Source organism: Salvelinus fontinalis, chromosome 37 (genome assembly GCF_029448725.1).
Source record: "Salvelinus fontinalis isolate EN_2023a chromosome 37, ASM2944872v1, whole genome shotgun sequence".
In the NCBI taxonomy this organism is placed as follows: domain Eukaryota; kingdom Metazoa; phylum Chordata; class Actinopteri; order Salmoniformes; family Salmonidae; genus Salvelinus; species Salvelinus fontinalis.
This window is the reverse complement of record NC_074701.1, coordinates 16,488,465-16,510,144: the sequence shown is the minus strand read 5'-3', so window position 1 is coordinate 16,510,144 and position 21,680 is coordinate 16,488,465. Positions and strand designations below refer to the sequence as shown.

General features: G+C 43.3%; 1 protein-coding gene across 1 annotated transcript in view; it reads left to right on the top strand.

The window, feature by feature from the left end:
* The window catches only part of LOC129835927 (PDZ and LIM domain protein 7-like), a 74,113-nt gene that overhangs the window by 48,578 nt on the left and 3,855 nt on the right, over positions 1 to 21,680 (top strand). Inside the window, exons 5-12 of the mRNA XM_055901627.1 lie at positions 2,223 to 2,245; positions 3,719 to 3,913; positions 10,350 to 10,516; positions 10,639 to 10,675; positions 11,286 to 11,388; positions 14,197 to 14,250; positions 15,999 to 16,101; positions 21,229 to 21,283. Of these exons, the coding sequence (XP_055757602.1) occupies positions 2,223 to 2,245; positions 3,719 to 3,913; positions 10,350 to 10,516; positions 10,639 to 10,675; positions 11,286 to 11,388; positions 14,197 to 14,250; positions 15,999 to 16,101; positions 21,229 to 21,283 (737 nt within the window). The remainder of the gene's footprint in view (positions 1 to 2,222; positions 2,246 to 3,718; positions 3,914 to 10,349; positions 10,517 to 10,638; positions 10,676 to 11,285; positions 11,389 to 14,196; positions 14,251 to 15,998; positions 16,102 to 21,228; positions 21,284 to 21,680) is intronic.

Genomic DNA, 21,680 nt, shown 5'->3' with positions numbered 1-21,680 from the left:
TTTCAGTGAAACCACTGCCTCCTTCCAGATCAGAGACGTCAGAGTAGGGAGCTCCAGGAGGCTCAATGCAAAGTTCCTCCATTAGGGGTGTAAGGAGCCATAGAGTCAGCACAGCACATCCAGCTCTGAGGTCTGTAAGAACAGCCCTGGGCTGTGCTGGGCTGATCCACTCAGAATTTCACACTCTGTGTGGAGCCGTGTGCTCATGCACTGTCTATGTTAAGTCTCTCACTGCCCTCTACTGGTGATACTGGGGACAATGCAGCACCCACCCTGCCTTCCAAGTTTAAGTTCAAACAACTATATTTTTGAGTTTCATAGAGTACCTTTTGCGTTGTTCTCTCTGACCACGCCTCTATCTGTCTTCCCCCTTATCCACCTCGCCCACGTCTCTTCCCTCCCGAAGGCTCAAACTACCAAAATAAATGGCGGCCTCTCGGCCTGCAATTCCTCCTCCGTGTCACTAGAGGCATCTGGCGAGAAAAACTCCTACTCGGGGTTGCCCACCAAGAGGCAAACTCCAAGCCCTGGGGGCAGGACGACCCCCACAAAGAAGGCACAGTATAACACTCCTATTGGGCTGTACTCAGCTGAGACCCTGCAAGAGATGGCTCACCTCCAGGAGAGCCACAGAGGAAAGGGCTCTGCAGCAGGCCTCTCAGTGGGGTATGTAACCAAGTGGAACAGGCGGTAGTAACAGCAGCACCAGCCGGGGGTGGCCAGGCCTGGTGAACCCCATAGTGAGGAGGGAGTGGGGTAGAAGCTCCGGGTGGAAGTTGCCTATAGGCTCAGGTGTAGGATTAGCCAGCCCTCTCCAAAGCCTAACCTTAAACATTCAGAGAGAACCCCCCCCCCCCCCCCCCTCAAAACTTACCATAGATCAGTGTCTATGGCCAACTTCACCCTACTCCAAGGGGCTTCACCCTACTCCATCCAGTCCCTGCTGCTCTGCTGACCGGCCCTCGTGGGGCAGAAGGATAGAAAGCCTCAGAACATTCAGATTTAGCTGTGTATTCTTATCCTGGGCTCTAGACAGCCTGGTGACCCTAATGGGTTCTAGTGATTTAGGTTCCCCCAGAGGGGAATGTGCAGGGCAGGCATCACAGTCCCTGTACAGGCCCCTAGCTCAGGCTGTGGCCCTTTTCCAGGTAATACGAAGAGCCGTCGGGAGATTAGGTGTCCCCTCTGCCAAAATATGAACATGTGACGTCCCAGACAAGCCTTCCAGTGCATGTGTATATGAAGAGCTAACTATTGCTTTAAACCTAACCATTGCTTTAAACGTGGCCAGGATGGACGAAGTGACTGCACAGTGAAATGGAGATTTTAGTATGTGTCTGATGTGTCAGTTAAGCGCTAATAGCAGAACTTCTTTAATGGGAGAAAGTTGAATCGCTAAAAGAGGTGAATTGCTAAATGCAGTGTTTGCTATATCAGTCTTGGTGATGAACACAGTGGACTAGCATTCCCCTAGTGTTATGTAAAACAGAAAGCAGTCGCGTGACCTAATTAAAAGACCTCTTCCACACATCTGAGGCATGGGGTTCCCACAATAATTGCGGAGTGCTATAAGACACCGTGACGATGGTTCAGGGCCAGCACCTGTTCTTGTCGTCTCTTTAAAAGGCCATGGAATGGCTGAGGTTCAGGTTCCTCTCTGCTCCGCTCTGCTCCCATCTCTAAACATACAGAACCCCAATATATCTGCCTCTGTCTCATCTGACCCTCTCTCGTCACCTCTCTCCCTTTATTTATTTCTTTATCTCGCTTTCTACCCTCATCTACAAAACATACAGTACAAAGTTATCTCTCTCTTGTCTGTTGCACTCTCTCTCCCATGTTCTTTATCACTTCATACCACTGCTCGGACGTAAAAATTGTATTTTAGCTCCATGTTATAGATTTAAAGAGCCTGCAATGCCATGGCTGCATGTCAGTGATGGACAAGCCTCAGTAATGATCAGAATCAAGAATGAATGGCAACAAAGGTCAAAACATATTTTTCACTGATGGCTTTCATTGTTGCATTGTGTGATTCTCAGTATTCACCTTCACCGTCTTCTATCTATCTTTTCTCCTTTCCTATTCTCTTATCTCTGACGTACCTTGCGACTTTCACGCCAAATAAGCGACCTCGGCGGAGGCGGGTGGTGGAGTGTAATTGCGTTGTTAATCACTGTCTCTTTTTCTCTCTCTCTCTCTCTCCTCTGCCGCCGCCTCAGGTTATTTCCAACACTCCTGCCAAGTTAGTACCCTACCCTGCATGTGGCGTAGCAGCGTTCGCCCCCAAAACGATTCCGTGGTTCAGCTGCATGGTGTAGTGTGTCATGTTAACGTTATTGTGTCAGTCTCTTTGGTGTGAAGTGGATGTGCATTGTCTTGGCTTGTTGTGTAGTGATTATGCCTTTTGAGACAGATGAGCAGTTCTAGGATTGGTAATGATAATGCTAGTTTTGGTTTGGTCTGTAAAGGTTGTCAAAGTCCCAGAGAAAAGGGAGCGAACATCTAATAAATCTTAACCTGTCATAAAACAAATTTGCTTGTGATCATTAACTTGAAAACCCCTCGCAGACGAGATCCCTGTTCATTAATAGTGGTTTTGGGATATTTTGTATGAGAGAATAAAGGTCATTTTCTGACGTTATGCTAAATTCTCCCATGAGCCATCAGCCATGTACATACAGTATGGCATTTAGGTGGAGAGTGTGGACGTGTGAAGTATTTTCTTGTGTAATTGACTTTTATTGGACAGGTGGCTAATATGATGTAAAAAAACCTGTCATTTGCAGATCATTTTGAAACTGTGCATTGCTGGCGTTGATCAACTGTGTTTATTTGTGGGATTTGAATGGTTCAATAAGTTAGCCTTTATGTTTTTGTAACTTAGATGACAGTGCATGTTTATATTAACACATCCATTTGCTCTTTATCTTGATCAGTTTACTTGTGGGCCAGTTGTAGAACATCATGTGAGCCTGTAGGCTCCCACATACCTGGGAGAGCTGACCTGTATCTGGAGGGAAACCTGAGTGTGTGTGTGTGTGTGTGCAGATATGTAAGCTGTGCTGTGCCTGCTCTACTGGGGGATATACAGAGCATGTTTGCTGTGTAACATACAGCTCCTCGATGGCTCTTTATCCGCCTTTCTCTTCAAAACCCCACACTGTTGTAGTAGCAGCTCCCTATGGGGGGAATTCTGACCCGAGATAAGCATGAGTAAATGGAACTTAATTCCCTTTTTATGCACTTTTCTCTCTACGCATATTCTGACTTTGAGGGGGGGGGGGGGGTCAGAGGTTGAATTAAATTAATTCAGAGCGCGCAACGTGGCCACACCTGCAGAGCACGTTACGTAGGTGAATAAGGTAAGGCTGTATACCAAGTACTGAGAAGTGCATAGAAAAGTCGTGAATTTCCCCAGTCTTAATTGTCCCCTTTTGTGCGTTAGCCAACTCCTTTGTTGTGCCACCCGTTGCTGTGTGCCATACATGTTGATGTTCCGCATGGCATTATACACAACAGAGGAGTTGGCTAGAGCACAAACTGATCTGCTAACAGGCTATTACACTGTTTCACTTAACATCTCACACCATTTCTCCTTCCACTGCCACCCTCACTTTCTTTCACTTTTCACTTTTCCCTCTTTACTTCTTTTCCTCTTCACCCTAATCATCACTATCCTGCTAACTTCCTCCAACCCTCTACCGCTCCACGACAGCAACGAGTATGTGCCCAACTTCAACCCCATTGCGCTGAAGGACTCTGCCCTGTCCACCCACAAGCCCATCGAGGTGAAGGGTCCTGGGGGCAAGGCCACCATAATCCATGCCCAGTACAACACCCCCATTAGCATGTACTCCCAGGATGCCATCATGGACGCCATCGCTGGACAGTCCAAGGGCCACGAGGCCGGGTAAGACCCTCCCTTCCTCTGCACTCCTTCCCTCACGTTCCTTCTGTTTCTACCTTTACCCCAACCTGCATGACCTAAGTAGTACTCTTCCTTTCCTCTCCTTGGCTGTGCTGAACTAGCTTAGCACTGCAGTGTAGTGTAGCCACGCTGTGCTGGAGAAGCTAAAGCCGCGGACTTACTTCATAAGGATGTCTTTTCGGGGCCTGGTGATCTAGGATTGTTACCATCCTTTAAAATATTTCTACAGGACTGTATATCCGAAGTGTATTTTGTATGTGTCAAGAAGGAACATACAACTCGGATTGTTTCAAGTAGGTAGCAGTGAGATCTGTTTGTTTAAGGGTGGTGTGTGTGGTGTGTTACTATTTGTATTGCCTGGAGGGGTTTGGTTTGGTGCTCTAAGGCACAGATGTAGATTTGTATTTTTCTTTTTTACAAAGGCATAGACGGTTTGGTTGTTTAGCAACAAAACCGACACGTGCGCAAATATGGGGCAAAACAGACAGGGTTGGCTTAGATTCTTGACATGTAAGCTACAGTTGAAGTCGGTAGTTTACAAACACTTAGGTTGGAGTCATTAAAACTCGTTTTTCAACCACTCCACACATTTCTTGTTAACAAAGTTTTGGCAAGTCGGTTAGGACATCTATTTTTTGCATGACACAATTAATTTTTCCAACAATTGTTTACAGACAGATTATTTCACTTATAATTGTAACGGTTTTCCTCCTCCTCTTCATCCGAAGAGGAGGAGCAGGGATTGAACCAAAATGCAGCGGAGTTTGAAGACATGATTTATTAAAGAAAACACGAAAACACGAACTTGACTAATAAACTAACAAAACAACAAACGGTGTAGACAGACCTGGACGACGAACTCACATAAACACGAAGAACGCACGAACAGGGAAAATAACCTACACATAAAAATGACGATGAACAAAACAAACCGAACAGTCCCGTATGGTGCGACAAACACAGACACAGGAGACTACCACCCACAACGAACACTGTGAAACAACCTACCTAAATATGACTCTTAATTAGAGGAACGCCAAACACCTGCCTCTAATTAAGAGCCATACCAGGCAACCCATAAACCAACATAGCAACAGAAAACATAGAATGCCCACCAAAACTCACGTCCTGACCAACTAACACATACAACAAACTAACAGAAATAGGTCAGGAACGTGACAATAATTCACTGTATTACAATTCCAGTGGGTCAGAAGTTTACATACACTGAGTTGACTGTGCCTTTAAACAGCTTGGAAAATTCCAGAAAATTATGTCATGGCTTTAGAAGCTTCTGATAGGATAATTGACATCATTTGAGTCAATTGGAGATGTACCTGTGGATATATTTCAAGGCCTACCTTCAAACTCAGTGCCTCTTTGCTTGACATCATGGGAAAATCAAAAAATAAATAAATTGTAGACCTCCACAAGTCTGGTTCATCCATGGGAGCAATTTCCAAACGCCTGAAGGTTCCACGTTCATCTGTACAAACAAGAGTAGGCAAGTATAAACACCATGGGACCACGCAGCTGTCATACCGCTCAGGAAGGATTCTGAGACGCATTCTGTCTCCTAGAGATTAACGTACTTTGGTGCGAAAAGTGCAAATCAATCCCAGAACAGCAAAGGACCTTGTGAAGATGCTGGAGGAAACGGGTACAACATTATCTATATCCACAGTAAAACGAGTCCTATATCGAGAACCTCAAAGGCCACTCACTACGGTTTGCAACTGCACATGGAGACAAAGATCGTACTTTTTGGAGAAATGTCCTCTGGTCTGATGAAACAAAAATAGAACTGTTTGGCCATAATGACCATCGTTATGTTTGGAGGAAAAAGGGGGAGGCTTGCAAGCCGAAGAACACCATCCCAACCGTGAAGCACGGGGTGGCAGCATCATGTTGTGGGGGTGCTTTGCTGCAGGAGGGACTGGTGCCCTGCACAAAATAGATGGCATCTTGAGGAAGGAAAATTGTGTATATTTTGAAGCAACATCTCAAGACATCAGTCAGGAAGTTAATGCTTGGTCGCAAATGGGTCTTCCAAATGGACAATGACCCCAAGCATACTTCCAAAGTTGTGGCAAAATGGCTTAAGGACAACAAAGTCAAGGTATTGGAGTGACCATCACAAAGCCCTGACCTCAATCCTATAGAACATTTGTGGGCAGAACTGAAAAAGCGTGTGCGAGCAAGGAAGCCTACAAACCTGACTCCGTTACACAAGCTCTGTTAGGAGGAATGGGCCAAAATTCACCCAACTTATTGTGGGAAGCTTGTGGAAGGTCAAACGTTTCAGGTAGCCTAAGTTAAACAATTTAAAGGCAATGATACACTCAATTAGTTTTCGGTATGTTAACTTCTGACCCACTGGGAATGTGATGAAAGAAATAAAAGCTGAAATAAATAATTCTTTCTACTATTATTCTGACATTTCACATTCTTAAAATAAAGTGGTGATCCTAACTGACCTAGGGAATTTTTACTAGGATTAAATGTCAGGAATTGTGAAAAACAGAGTTTAAATGGATTTGGCTAAGGTGTATGTAAACTGCTGACTTCAACTGTATATTTATGTTTATTGAAAAAATATATACAGTACCAGTCAAAAGTTTAGACACACCTACTCATTCAAGGGTTTTTTATTTATTCTTACAATTGTCTACATTGTAGAATAATAGTGAATAGATCAAAACTATGAAATAACACATGGAATCATGTAGTAACCAAAAAAGTGTTAAACAAATCTAAATACATTTTCAAGTAGCCATCCTTTGCCTTGATGACAGCTTTGCACACTCTTGGCATTCTCTCAAACAGCTTCATGAGGAATGCTTTTCAACAGTATTGAAGGAGTTCCCACATATGCTGAGCCCTTGTTGGCTGCTTTTCCTTCACTCTGCAGTCCATTTCATCCCAAACCATCTAAAATGGGTTGAGGTGGGGTGATTGTGGAGGCCAGGTCATCTGATGCGGCACTCCATCACTCTCCTTCTTGGTCAAATAGCCCTTACACAGCCTGGAGGTGTGTTGGGTCATTGTCCTGTTGAAAAACAAATGATAGTCCTACTAAGTGCAAACCAGATAGGATGGTGTATCACTGCAGAATCCTTTGGTAGCCATGCTGGGTAAGTGTGCCTTGAATTCTAAATAAATCAGTGTCACCAGCAAAGCACCATCACACCTCCTCCTTCATGCTTCACGGTAGGAACCACACATGCGGAGATAATCTGTTCGCTTACTCTGCGTCTCACAAAGACACAGCAGAATTAACTCTGGGTCTTCCTTTCCTGTGGCGGTCCTCTTGAGAGCCATAGCGCTTGATGGTTTTTGCGACTGCACTTAAACTTCAAGGTTCTTGAAGTTTTCTGCATTGATTGACCTTCATGTCTTAAAATAATGATGGACTGTCATTTCTCTTTCCTTATTTGAGCTGTTCTTGTCATAATATGGACTTGGTCTTTTACCAAATAGGGCTGTCTTCTGTAAACCACCCCTACCTTGTCACAACACAACTGATTGGCTCAAACACATTAAGAAGGAACGAAATTCCACAAATTAACTTTTAACAAGGTAAACCTGTTAATGCATTCCAGGTGACTACCTCATGAAGCTGGTTGAGATAATGCCAAGAGTGTGCAAAGCTGTCATCAAGGCAAAGGGTTGCTATTTGAAGAATCTCAAATATAAAATCTATTTTGATTTGTTTAACAATTTTTTGGTTCCTACATGATTCTATATGTGTTATTTCATAGTTTTGATGTCTTCTACCATGTAGAAAATAGTACAAATAAAGAAAAATACTTGAATGAGTAGGTGTCTCCAAACTCTTGACTGGTACTGTACATTTGCGCAATGAGCATTTGTTGTCTCTCAAATTCATTGTTACAGTTGTTGGTTAGCTAGCTACCGATTTAAAAAAATAATAATAATAATAATAATAATAATAAATAAAAACATTTCTTTCTTTTTTTGTTGCAATATTAGCATTGGCATGAAATCAGTCAACACCTCAAAACAAGATATGGTATCAAGATCAAGTTGAAACGAGCCACTTACGATTCCCCACATTGCAGTTTCTTGTCATTGTGGGTAGCTATCTGGCCATCCAGAATCACAACAATATGCTGACTTCTGCCCCATGAAAGTGCGCACATAGTTTTCGTGAAGTTATCAGCTAACCGATCTATATTCCTTGTTACAAATGCAGGTCACCTGTTGCAATATTCAAGTGTATTTGTTAGATTCCATCCATTCTATGAATGTCTTCATGCTGCTCACCTTCAAGCATAAAGCCACCCAATCACCATTAGTCACCAAGCCTTCGCTGATCTTTTTGCATTTTAGTGATTTAGCAGATGCTCTTATCCAGAGCAACTAGGATTAAGTGCCTTGCTCAAGGGCACATCTGCATATTTTTCACCAAGTCTGCTCTGGGATTCGAACCAGCGGCATTTAGGTTACTGGCCCAACCCTCTTAACCGCTAGGCTACCTGCCACCCTTTTACATACCCTCACCCACACTCATAATTGCCTTTCAAATACCTGAAGATCCCAGTACAAACATCCCAGTACAAAATCTATAGTTTAATGAAAGGGACTGTAAACTCTTGATTTGTATCAATGTATGTAAATATATAGACACACATGCTTCATGTAAACAGAAAACTTTCTTTAGAAATTGATAACCAGACAAATTGTTTTGTTTATATGTGGAGAAAAGGGACATTTCTCTTGGTGAGTTTAACGAAAGCTGAGGGTCTCACTCTATGCCTTCCGCTACGGGGCCCATATCTAATCCTCCCTCTTTCACTTCCTCGGTTCCTCCTCAACAAACCCAATCACCGCACTGTCCATCCATCCCACCCACCATGCCATGCTGCTTCCCCCCCACCCCTCTCCATCCATCCATCCATTGCCCCACCTCGCCCCGCCCCACCCCTTCCCTGCCGAACAGAGAGGAAGTCCCAGCCGGCTCCCCCTTGGCGTAAGTAGACCGCTCTGTGACAACCTACGAAGCACAGCCTGTGTGCTGTCTCCTCCCTCCTTACGTCCGTTCCCCTCACTGCTAACCCACTACATCCTCACTCTGAATGGAGATTTTGTTACCCATGGCAATTTTCTACATGCCACCAATTGGTGTAGTTTGTGGGTTGATGGAATGATGTCTAGAATTGCCGGATGTTGCCTCTGCACCGTAATGCAATGATGACGTCATAGTTTGACGGGAGTCGATTGCAGAGCAGCTGTTTGTTGAGGACATCACTAAGTATGGTGTTTTGATATTCAGGGATTGTGGGTCTTTATCAATGACTGATTACTAACAAACAATTTTTCATTCCGTTGGAAAATTGTGCTGAAATTGTATTGTGATTGAAATGCATGGAAAACAGCCATGGATTAGACGTTTTCATGGCAAACAAAATTTTAGTTTTTAGAAAAGCAGAGTGTGTTGCAAACCGATATTGCTCAACAGGTCACAGAATCATAATTTTGTTCTTTTGGCATTTTTAAAAAAATATTATTTTTGTCTTGGTATAGCAAACCGTTTCTTAGACGGAGTCCACTGCCCTGCTGGCTACACAGGGATTATTTATGTTTCAAGGCTCTCTGTAAAATAGGTTTCATTGTCAGCTGCGACATTATCACAGGTCAGTAATCTCTTGTATTGGAAAAGAGCTGCATGATTTATATGGATATAAAAAGGAAATGAACGGAGGATGAACACATTAAGTGCTGGCCTCAATACTCTGAACCTCCCAATCAGTAATGTGCAACTGACCAGCACTAGCTATGCCATATACCAGGAACTATACTAGTTAATAATGACACTAAACTGAATGTTCTGAGCTCTTTCCTCCTGCTAGAGGTACAGTATGTGTGTTTTTATTGTATGAAATTAGATTTCTGAAATATGCTGTTGAGAAAAGATGCCACAGGGTCCGTTATGTAGCCATAGTGCTTTGCGTGCAAGCTTCTGCAAATAGGAAACTATTAGACAGCTTTTTACCATTTTATCACAGGTTTGTGTGAGCAGATGCTGGCGGAGGCTGCTTTTTAATGTCCAGCTTTTAGCTCCTCTCTTGCAGCTCCCCTTATGCAAAACCGAGCCTGTTTTTTACATCTCAAATTAAAAGTGAAGAGGGAGCCTTTGAAATAGATCCTCTCCCAATTCTCCTAAATGCTCCTTAGTCATCTAAGTAGGCTACAAAGGTTAGTTATAGTACTTTATATGTATACACTCAGACATACCCCAATAATAAAAAAAATCCCCACCAGACTGCAGTTTTTAACACTGGGATCAGAATCCGAATTACACCCCACATTTCCTAATCGCCCTGATTGCTGTCAGGCTATGGTGGGCATGAATTAGTGCCAGTGTGACGAGCCAGTTCTCTCTCTGTGGTTCCAGTTCGCTCCCAGTAAAAGACGCTCAGGTAGACAGTGCCTCCCCAGTTTATCAGGCTGTGATCAAGACTGCAGACAGGGACATGGAGTTGAATGACTGGGCCCGCAGCTCCTCCCAGGTGCAGTCCAAGTCCTTCCGCCTCCTCGCCCACATCACGGGAACGGAGTTCAGTGAGTAGTGCTGCTTTTCTATTTCTATTCTATTCTTGTTTAATTTAGTTTAGTCTACCCCTCTTATCCTGCCAAACACTCAGTTACTGATGGTTCTTCTCTCTCTCTCCCTCTCCCTTTAGTGCAAGACCCAGACGTGGAACATCTGAGGAAATCAAGGTAGGCAGCTAGCAGCAGCGACCGGTGGCCTAGCAAAAAGGCTGTAGTTGGTCATTGCCCCAGATGAGCCCAGAGCAGAGTTTCTGCTGTTAGCTAGTGGTCAAGGGTCACTGAGTCACCCAGCCCTACCACAGGGCCCAGCTCCACACCACTCTCTGTGGTGAACTTGAAGGTTAGAGTGTGAGTCATGTCCTGCTGAGCCAACCGTGAGAATAGTATGAGGTGTATCGACGCTGCAGTGCCCCTCACATGGATTACGGATAGCCCTCATGATGAGCAGTCTGTTAGACTCCTCCAGCTGAAATGCCACGGAACGTGTTGCTGCCACACACACAGAGCAGAAATATCACTTTTTGTTTCTTCATGAGGGATTTCTCAAGCCTGGGCTTATTCCCTGATACAGTATGGTGCAGGACATCATAGATCCACCCAGTGGGGTTGTGTTGATTTGTGTTTGTTGAGGATGTGGGAGCCCCCAGTGCACTCTGACCCTCACAGGACTCAGGCAGGAGAGTGGAGGCCACAGTCCCTAACCTGTCTCTCATCCCCCCCTTTTCTTCCTTTTTCTCTCTTCCCCCCATTTTCCTTTCTCTCTTTCCTCATGCCACAGGGAAAAGTTTGACACAGAATTTAAAGGTCCACGTTTTGCCAAATTGAAAAATTGGCACAATGGCCTGTCTGCTCAAATCCTTAACCTGCCAGAAAAAGCCCTGGTTTAAAATATGTGTCAGACCGAACGTAACTGTAGCAACCAGAGAAATGCAGAGCAGGTAAAACAGTTGGACTGTGAGTGAGGAGAAGGTCAGGCTAAAGATACTGGAATGTGAGTTAGTGGAAAGAGGGTTGTTCAATACTTGTTGATCACATGTTGTAATGAAGGTTTTAGCCCAATGTCATATTCTCCCCTTATTTTGGCTATTTAAGTTGATGCTAGCTTTCTAAAGTAATTGCAGCTGTATAAGAAAGTTGTATTGTCTTTCAACTGTAAATTATCACTATTTGAGTTTGACATTGTGATAAGTATGAATAAAAACAATACCACTAAATTAAACATTTTCCTTTAGTTGCTTTCATATCAGATTGTTACTCTGAAAAGAGAAGAGATTATGTTTTGATGTAGCAGTTTTTACAGGCTTTAAATGAAAGTTATGGAGGAAATAGTTGCCTACCTTTAAAGCATAGCAACCTAACACCCTCTTAGAGACAAACAATTATACATATGAGTCACCACAAACTTCAGTTGTTTTTAAAACATTCACAGGAACAATTTCACCAAGGAACCATTAAATAGAACTTAAACGAGATCTCAGGGTGCAGTTAAGGATAAACAATTCCCCCATATCAGCAAATGTCATATTGAATCTCAAGATGAATCACTCACAGATGAAACATGGCGTGTTTGTTTCCTGATCCCCGGGCTCTGACTCATTGGAATGTGTGGAGAGCAGCAAACCCTTGCAGCCTATGAGAAAGTGAGGAATTTGAGAATTTCACAGAGAGGATGAATGGCATAAAGTAAATGAAGGATAATTAGGAGTGCTGCCTGCATTGTGCAATGCACTGATCTTTAAAAATATGAAAAGGATAGGTTCCTATCTGGCTCATGGCCAGATGGCCACGTGATTACGAGTATGACTTCAATCAGAAGGAAAATGATTGGATTCCATATTGACCATGAGTTTGCTTTCGACTTCAATGAGAGAAGTTCATCCATTTTCTTTGACGGTATCTTTCAATTTCATCATTGGTAATTGAAAAGGCTTGAATAGCTGTTTTCTTATCAGCTACCAAGGGCAGTGCTATTCACTATTTAAGCAAATTGGTCAAGGATTTTTTTCACAGAAGCTCCTTATAAAGGCCTTGTGCTCCTCTGTCCTCTCATTTGTGTTTCAATTACTTTGGCATTCGAGCTGTTATATAAACAACTTGACCTACAAAGAAACGGAGAGATTTGATATAAAGCAGGTGGCTTTGGAATACCTTTTCCATACATAATACCAACCTACTGTATATTGCATCATGTCAAGTGTTTTGTAAGATATCTATTACAAATACAATCTCAAAGCGATTGTACAATGTTATCCCGAAAAGTTCTTTAGAAACACTGTCAAAATAAACCAAGCTAATTAGCATATGACTCGCAGAAGGATGAACTGACGTGCTTCATTGGTACACCTTTTAGAAAACAGGGCTTTGTTCTTCTCCACACATGCCATTTAGTCCGTTCCCCAGGGCCATTTCTGTGTAATTATTGTACTGAACTCAACCATCATTAGCTCTAGTATAATCATGCCATCAATTGTTAGCAATTGTTGATCCTCTTGATATTACGTAGAAGCAGTATTACATCAATGGTCTGTCCGTGAGGCAAGAGTCTCTGTAGCTGCTACTATAAGGAGGTGAGATGTGGCTGAAGTTAGGGGCTATCATATCAGGATTCAAGCACAGCCGTCAGACAACACCCTGTTGGGTTTCGTTCCGTCCTCCTGCATAAGAAAGGAGAACAGGAAGTCAAACATGTGAGTAGTGAGAGTCGGCGAGGCGATGTTTGAAGGTGTTGAAAGCCCTTTGAAAGGTAACTCTGCTTGTCTGGTTGTAACATAGGGGAACTGGTGTTACTTAGCTCTGCTGTGGGCTGATGAGTGGATTATTACTGGCCGTTTGTAACTGTTGGAAATCTCTGCTAACTGCCTCTTCCCTGACTGGACATGCTCCTTGGCATCATTCCCCCTCCCCCTTCTTCTTCACCTCCCCTCAGAGATATTTCCACCTGCATGCAATGCATGCTGGGTAGACAGTGTGTTTGCACTGGAGTGCCTCTGGGTGGCTGACCCCCTCTCGCCCTTCATCACGCCTCCTCTTCCTCCTCTATCATACTCAGGCCTCAGTCTCCGCCCCACATACAAGATCTCATTCTCCACTTCAGTCCCATTCAGTATTCTGTAGTATTCTCCTATCCCTCACTCCCTCCTCTTTTTTTTCATCCCAGATTCTAGAACTGACACACCAGACATTCCAAAACATCAGGACCGGCGTCATTGCTTCGCATCAAATTTCAGCACATCACTCCATAGCTATCTCATCCCAACCTCAACTCCAAATTAGTGGAAAGTAATTTGGTGTGTGTGCTCAGTTCCCGGCAGGATTTGTGTTTTTGCAGTTTGTGACTTCTTGGGACCTAGGGCTCATTTTAGGGACCTAGGGCTCATGTGACTTCCTATTTTCTTATTGATTATTTTTGAAAATTATAATGTTTTCAAAAGCCTCAAGGACCCAACTGGTTGTCCCAATATTATAGAGGAGCTTGTGGCAGTAGGCGATAAGAAGTTATGTTGTAGGTTTAATTCATGGGTCTAATGACAGTTTTGGCAATCAAGAAGGTAGAGTTAATGTAGACCTACTGTACGTCCCGTTTGAGAATCAGGTAAAGGGCACAGAAGGTGAGGGGTACCTGTGGACAGCTATGTGTTTGTGTCTGTCTTCATGTTGTGTGTCTGAATCATTGTGTTTCCTTGTCTTAGTCTTGCCTGTATCGCCTGTCTGTCAGTGTCTTCCTCATCTACGACAGCTCTCCAGTAACCCATCCATCCCCCTCACTCAACCCCCTCCCACGAATCCTAACCTCCATGGTTAAAGCTCACTACTGCTTTGATGTACAGTAGACAGCTGAACATGGTCAAATGACATACCTGTTGTCTCTAAACCACCTAGTACTAGACCCGTTGCCCCTGCCTTGACTATCTGTAATCTCAATTCTCATCCTCCTAATTGCCTGTAAGAGCATGCACCAGTCTCTCTCTCCCCCTTGCTAAAGACTCCCCTGCCCTTGCACTTGCCTGCCCACCTCACCAGTATTATGCAAACACACGCCAGTGTTTGCCTACCTACCGCGGAGTGGTCTCTCTCTCCCAGAGAATGAAGAGCAGAGTGAAATGGTAGGCGAGGTGTCAGGTTGCCTGCCCATGGAGCTGCCTTACTAACCCAGCTGCTTTAGTGGGAGAGATCACAATTTCCCTATGTTGACAGTTGTGCCAAGCAGATGTTACCAGTGGGGGGCGCTATACATTTGTTACTCTTTAAAACTATCAAGTTAGAACTATCCTCAAGTTTTTCCCTTCCACAGTGAGAAATGAAATGGCGTCATTTAGTTTACAGATGAAGTATTTAAAATTCCAAACTGTTTATAGATCATTGGCAGATGAAAGAGTGGTGCATGTATGCAATCTTCTATTTTGAACATCTCAGTCAGGTGTGGCCTCTTTCTACCTCTATCTAGTTCCCCTTGTGTTGTTAATCTGAGGCACCAGATTTTGACTTCAGCCTTCAAAGCACACTATCCTTAATCTGCCCCTAACTTGAAACAGCCATTCCCTCAGAAACATCTGGAAATACATCCCAGCAATTCAGCCAATGCAATCTATTAATCCTGCACGAAGAGGGTAAATGTATTTTGAAGGCCAGTGTCCTCTGTGTGTACCTAATGACCTGCACAGAATGCTAATTTATGTAAACCCCTTGTTGTGAGGCAAATCTGTCTGTGTGTCTGTGTCTGTGTACATGGCTGTCTGCGTTCAAATAGAGATCCAGTAGTATTGAAGTTAGATGTCTGTACCTATGCCAGATGAGTTAATGTAACTTATACCCAAGGATGGCCAGTTGAAACACAATTGAGAGGGGTTTCCTACACTCCCATCCACTAAAAGTTACTTTGTTGAGGTCTCTCTAGAGCAGGGCTCTTCAACCCAGTTGCTAGAGAGCTCCCCTCCTGTAGGTTTTCAATCCAACTCCTGTTGTAACAAACCTGATTAAGCTTATCAACCAGCTAATAATTAAAATCAGGTGTTCTAGATTATAATAGTTTATCCTAGTAATAGGTTTCATTGGTTGGATTCAGAAGTAATTGAAGATAGTGGCGTATGTATCTGTGTGACTGTGGCCTGTCCTGTCCTTGTACCCAGCCTCAAATGCACTTCCTCTGTTAACTGTCACTCAAACCAAGAGCATCTACCACCTGTCTATCTGTGCTGATCCTCCCACCTCCCTTGTCGACACACCAACACTCCACTCCTCGCTCCACACATCTAGCTGTGAGACACACCATAGACAGACCCATTATCACCACAACCTAGGAGCACTGCTAACCTCCAAAGTTCACCACAGAAAGTGATGAAGGGTTAAAAGACCGCCTGAGACCACCGTTTCCTGGTCAGATTGATGTCCAGGAGAGGAGGTCAGGGTGCTGAAAGGGAGTAGGGGTCAGCCATCGGTCTACCACCACCAGGCCTGTTGCTGCTAGATGCCTGCCACCCTCTCTGTCCACCAGCCTGGGCAGCTCCCCCTGGGCATTGCATTCATTCCGTTCTCTCCAGTCCTCAACCCCACCTTCTCCCGCAGTCATTCACTCAATGTTTTGGCCTCATGTCAAAGTCAGCTGTGTTTAAATGTCAAGATCTGGGGAGCCTCCACTGTTCGTTTTCACTCATGTTTAAAAGTAAATTCACAAATGTTCTGTAGCGTACACTCATTGATTATGCCATGCTCACTGAGTGTGTTCATTTTTCTCTCCTTTTTGCTGTTGTTGGTATATACTCGGTTTAATCCTTTTCCCCAGCAGACTTTATGTCTGAAACTCTCCCTAAACCTTATATTGTCTCTGATTATATTATATTAGTATGATACACTATACAGTTCCAAATCAATGTGTAATGCACTGTGTTAATTACGTAAGGACTGTGTATATCAAGCATATAGTGAGGTGGTGCCCTCTTGCCCTGGACATATTTGATGAAGCGTTCGTCTTGACGCAGTTATTTAATCATTCCCCATTATGTTCAATCGATTCCTGCAGTAGCAGCTAGGCAGCTTTCCATTAAGAGTGAAATACAACCAGGTATCACCCCACTCACCCCTGCCAGTCTCTGTGCTTTCTCCAGTGACTCACCCAAAATCGATAGTTCAAATGTCCGTTTTTATCTTATTATGAGCAGATTGTGAGTTTTTTTTTTCTGCAGAGGGTTTTTTCCTCACCTCTGGCACTAAATCCTGATATTGAAAGATAAGACTTGTGAATAATTGTCACTGATTTCATTTTCTACTCTTTCTCCATTTGTTCCCTGATGGACATCCTTGCTTTGGACTGAGCAATATCAAGGCTTTTGGTTTTGCATGTGATTGAGGCCATATAACCTTACAGGTCTATTTGTGCTGACATTAACCCTCTAGTTCATATACACACAGCCCTACATATGGATTTCAGCCCCAGACTGCTGATGGTTTTCTCTCAATGCAATTTAATAACCTCTTATGCAGTAGCCCTGTTGAGCATGCTCCAGTTTCCACCAGCCCGACACATGTCGCTCTCCCTGCTAGCGCTGCTTCGCCCAATCAGGCAGCTTCGCCTACTGCTGCTTACCAGTCTCCAGAGCCCGCCCCCGTAGCCCCTGAACCCACCCCTGAGAGGTAATTCTGTGTGGGTTGAAAATATTTGCCTGTTGTGGTTTTATTGTCCTCCGCCAACTGGGTGCTCTTCCTTTTATTTGGTGTGTAGCTATATTTGTGTGTGTACCTTCGTTGAGGGGGACTGTTTTGTTCTGATGTTTTCCCCTTTGTCATCTGTTTCGTGATTGATTGAACATAGATTGAAATGTGTGTTTTTGTTTTCATGTTCCAGCTAAACCGGTAAAAGGTTTCATGAGCAGTATGTGTGTAAGTGGCTAGGGCTTTGGGTTTAGTACATTCACAAGGGAGAGTGTCCATATTCAGTGTCCAAGGTAAGTCAAACAGTCTGATGTTGTGATCACCTGGACTGTGTGGAACCTGTGAGGAGAGAGACACTGGGAAGACCTGACCTCCCATGTCTGTGAGCAGTGTGAGAACAGAGAGCCTCAATGCAGTGGAGAACTGTAGTCATACAGAGCGAGTCTGCAAAACCCATCATCCTTTAACCCGTAACGCCCTCATCATCATAACCGTCCATCCTAATCCTGTTTTTCTATTTGACCAGCCTTAACACAACAGATATGCCCTGGGCCTGTGCAAGCTGTTTCTTCTGTGGTTGGTCATCACTGCCATACACCCCCCCCCCATAGCAAGTAGACAGTACTGTCAAATCTAGAGAGAATTCACAAAGTGATTACAGTCATTATGTCACACAAAGAATTCCCATAATTCCCTTTCCTAGTTCCCCCAAAGCACGACCCACCTCTCCTGCTCCTTTCCCTGCAGTACCTTCTGGGGGAAACTACCACCTGATGCACGCATCCTCCCATATCTCGTCTGCTCTGACTACACCGTCTAGGTACAGTCACTCAATCACTCCCCCTGTCCCAGTTTCTACCTTTATGTCAGTCAGGGGATAGAGGGCACCCTCCCAGTATCGAATAGACCAACGTGTCTGGCGGGCTGTGTGGATTTGGTTGAGATAGGAAGTGCAGAAGCTAGTACATAGTTGCTATTTTATGGGTGGCAGAGAAGAGGTTTGTGAGGAATATGGATTGAGTTGGACTTCGGAGAGTTTTATTTTCTTAGGCTGAAATAGTGGATGTAAGAGTATACAGGGTGTAAATAGTGTTACAAGAATGAAAGTGAAGATTTATTTTGGTCACACTTTATTTGGATAGTCCCCAATATATGATATCTAGATGATCAAACTATCAACTGCAAATCAGTCTATATGCAACAGCTTGCTAGCGTTAGCATATAACTTATTTTGGACATAATTACATGGGACAGATATTGCATCTTGGTGAAATACCCAAGATCACTCCCTTGAACCATCAATGGGGGGTGTCCCAGATTACTTTCTTGGACTTCTGGATTTGGTTTTTGGACCATTCAGAGCCGTGTTTATACACATTCTTTGAACCCTCACCATGTTTTGGCCTTCACAGCAGACGAATGGTAGTTTGTCAGTAGGATTTCTAATGTTGAAAACTTTTTGTGTCCTGTCTAGGGGACCAAGAAAGGCCATACATATTGACATTGGACAAATAGAATGTTGACAGGCAATTGAACATACAGTACCAGTCAAAAGTTTGGACACACCTACTCATTCAAGGGTTTTAGTTTATTTTTGCTATTTTCTACATTGTAGAATAATAGTGAAGACATGAAAACTACGAAATAACACATGGAATCATGTAGTAACCAAAAAAGTGTTAAACAAATCAAAATAAATGTTATTTGAGATTCTTCAAAGTAGCCACCCTTTGCCTTGATGACAGCTTTGCACACTCTTGGCATTCTCTCAACCTGCTTCATGAGGTAGTCACCTGGAATGCATTTCAATCAACAGGTGTGCCTTGTTAAAGTTAATTTGTGGAATTTCTTTCCTGCTTAATGCGTTTGAGCCAATCAGTTGGGTAGGGGTGGTATAAAGAAGAAGAAAATAAAGTATTTTAGTAAAAGACCAAGTCCATATTATGTCAAGAACAGCTCAAATAAGCAAAGCGAAATGACAGTCCATCATTACTTTAAGACATAAAGGTCACTCAATGTGGAAAATTAAGAACTTTGAATGTTTTTTCAAGCACAGTTGCAAAAACCATCAAGTGCTATGATGAAACTGGCTCTCATAAGCACCACCACAGGAAAGAAAGACCCAGAGTTACCTCTGCTGCAGAGGATAAGTTCAGAGTTACAGTTGAAGTCGGAAGTTTACATACACTTAGGTTGGAGTCATTAAAACTAATTTTTCAACCACTCCACAAATGTCTTGTTAACAAACTATAGTTTTGGCAAGTCGGTTAGAACATCTACTTTGTGCATGACACAAGTAATTTTTCCAACAATTGTTTACAGACATATTATTTAGCTTATAATTCACTGTATCACAATTCCAATGGGTCAGAAGTTTACATACACTAAGTTGACTGTGCCTTTAAACAGCTTGGAAAATTCCAGGAAATTATGTCATGGCTTTAGAAGCTTCTGATAGGCTAATTGACATCATTTGAGTTGATTGGAGGTGTACCTGTGGCTGTTTTTCAAGGCCTACCTTCAAACTCAGGGCCTCTTTGCTTGACATCATGGGAAAATCAAAAGAAATCCGCCAAGACCTCAGAAAGACAATTGTAGACCTCCACAAGTCTGGTTCATCCTTGGGAGCAATTTCCAAACGCCTGAAGGTACCACGTTCATCCGTACAAACAATAGTACGCAAGTATAACAACATGGGACCACGCAGCCATCATACCGCTCAGGAAGGAGACGCATTCTGTCTCCTAGAGATGAACGTACTTTGGTGCGAAAAGTGCAAATCATTCCCAGAACAACAGCAAAGGTCCTTGTGAAGATGCTGGAGGAAACGGGGTACAAAATTATCTGTATCCACAGTAGAACGAGTTCTATATCGAGTCCTATATCTACAGATAGCTCTTGATAAGTGCATGAATAGGACCATTTTCCTGTCCTGCTCAGCATTTTAAATGTAACAAGTACTTTTTGGTGTCAAGGAAAATGTATGGAGTAAAAAGTACATTATTTTCTTTAGGAATGTAGTGAAGTAAAAGTAAGTTGTCAAAAATAAAAATAGTAAAGTACAGATACCCCAAAAAACGACTTGAGTAGTATTTTTATCAAGGCACAAGGTGAGACCCAAATGCAGACACAGGAGGCAGAATGGTCATGCAGGCGTGTACAAAGTCCAGAAACAGCCACGGGTCAAAACTGGGGGGGGGGCTCGAAAAAGGATAATGCAAAAAGCAGGAGAATGGGAAAAACACTGGTTGACTTGGAAACATTCAAGATGAACTGGCACATACAGACAGGAAACACAGGGATAAATACACTGGGGAAAATAAGCGACACCTGGAGGGGGTGGAGACAATAACAGGAACAGGTGAAACAGATCAGGGCATGAAACTTTTAAGTATTTTTACACAAGTACTTTACACCACTGGTTTGAAGTGAATTTATCTCACCTGCATGTTAGTGTGTTTGTGAGAAGTGGGTCCTCTGGCTCACCTTAAAGATTCCTGATAATGATGTCATTGATTTCTCTTTAATGTGGATTGGATGTGTTAACTAATGTTGCAAGGCGTGTTGGCCTTTGCAATGGAGCCAGTTGTGGTGGTTGTGTGCAGAGTGTAGAATATGAGTGGTTTTGTGCGTGTAAGCGTATGTGTGTGTGCAGTATCATATATGGTTTCCTTGATTGATGGTGATGAATACAAATATGGTATATAGGAGCAGAGCTGTGCATCATTTTAATTTGCTTTGGCAGTGTTAGGATCTTGGATTTTCAGAACCTGTTTCATTTGTCTCTCTAGGACATACATTTTTTCTTTGTGTGGATGTGTGCTCGCACAAAGGTATTACTATGAAACCAAGTTCACCTATACCTCAAAGGGACTGCTGATTGGGTGCTGCCCTCTTCAAAAGCTACACTGCTGACTATGTGGTCAAACTACACTGCTGACTATGTGGTCAAATGTGGGCAAATTAAATATTTCAAAACTGGATGCCATTATCGGTATTAAACGGCTTGGGCAGCACTGCATCTTGCAGGTATAGGTGTACTTGGCCTTAATCCAAAAAACTGTGTTTGACCCCAGAACCTTTTCTGTTGCGTTATAGCTACAGTCTGCAACAGTCTGCCTCAGTCTCCAGGTACTTCTGTGGGGAACCTTATCCACATGGCACTGCTCATAGAACATCTGGATAGTGTGCTTCCTTCCCTTATTGTCAACTTCACCTTTGAAATAACACACACTTATTCCCCTCCCTCTATTTTTTAACTCTAAGGATGATAATCATGCTTTGACAGTGTTCATTTAACCTTCCCCTTTCTTACAAATGTATCAACCTGTTTCTCTCTCCTCTCGAATGAAATCGGTTGGCGGCTCTGTGAATCTCTCTCACTGCTATAACCGAGGTTCTCTGTTCTAACACTGTCTCTCTGATACCAGGCTGTCTTTCTTTCTCTCTCTCTCTGTGGGTCTCTGCTATACTAAACTCCCACTAACCTTTACGTTAAACGTGTCTGGGGAAGTGGAGGAGATCCAGG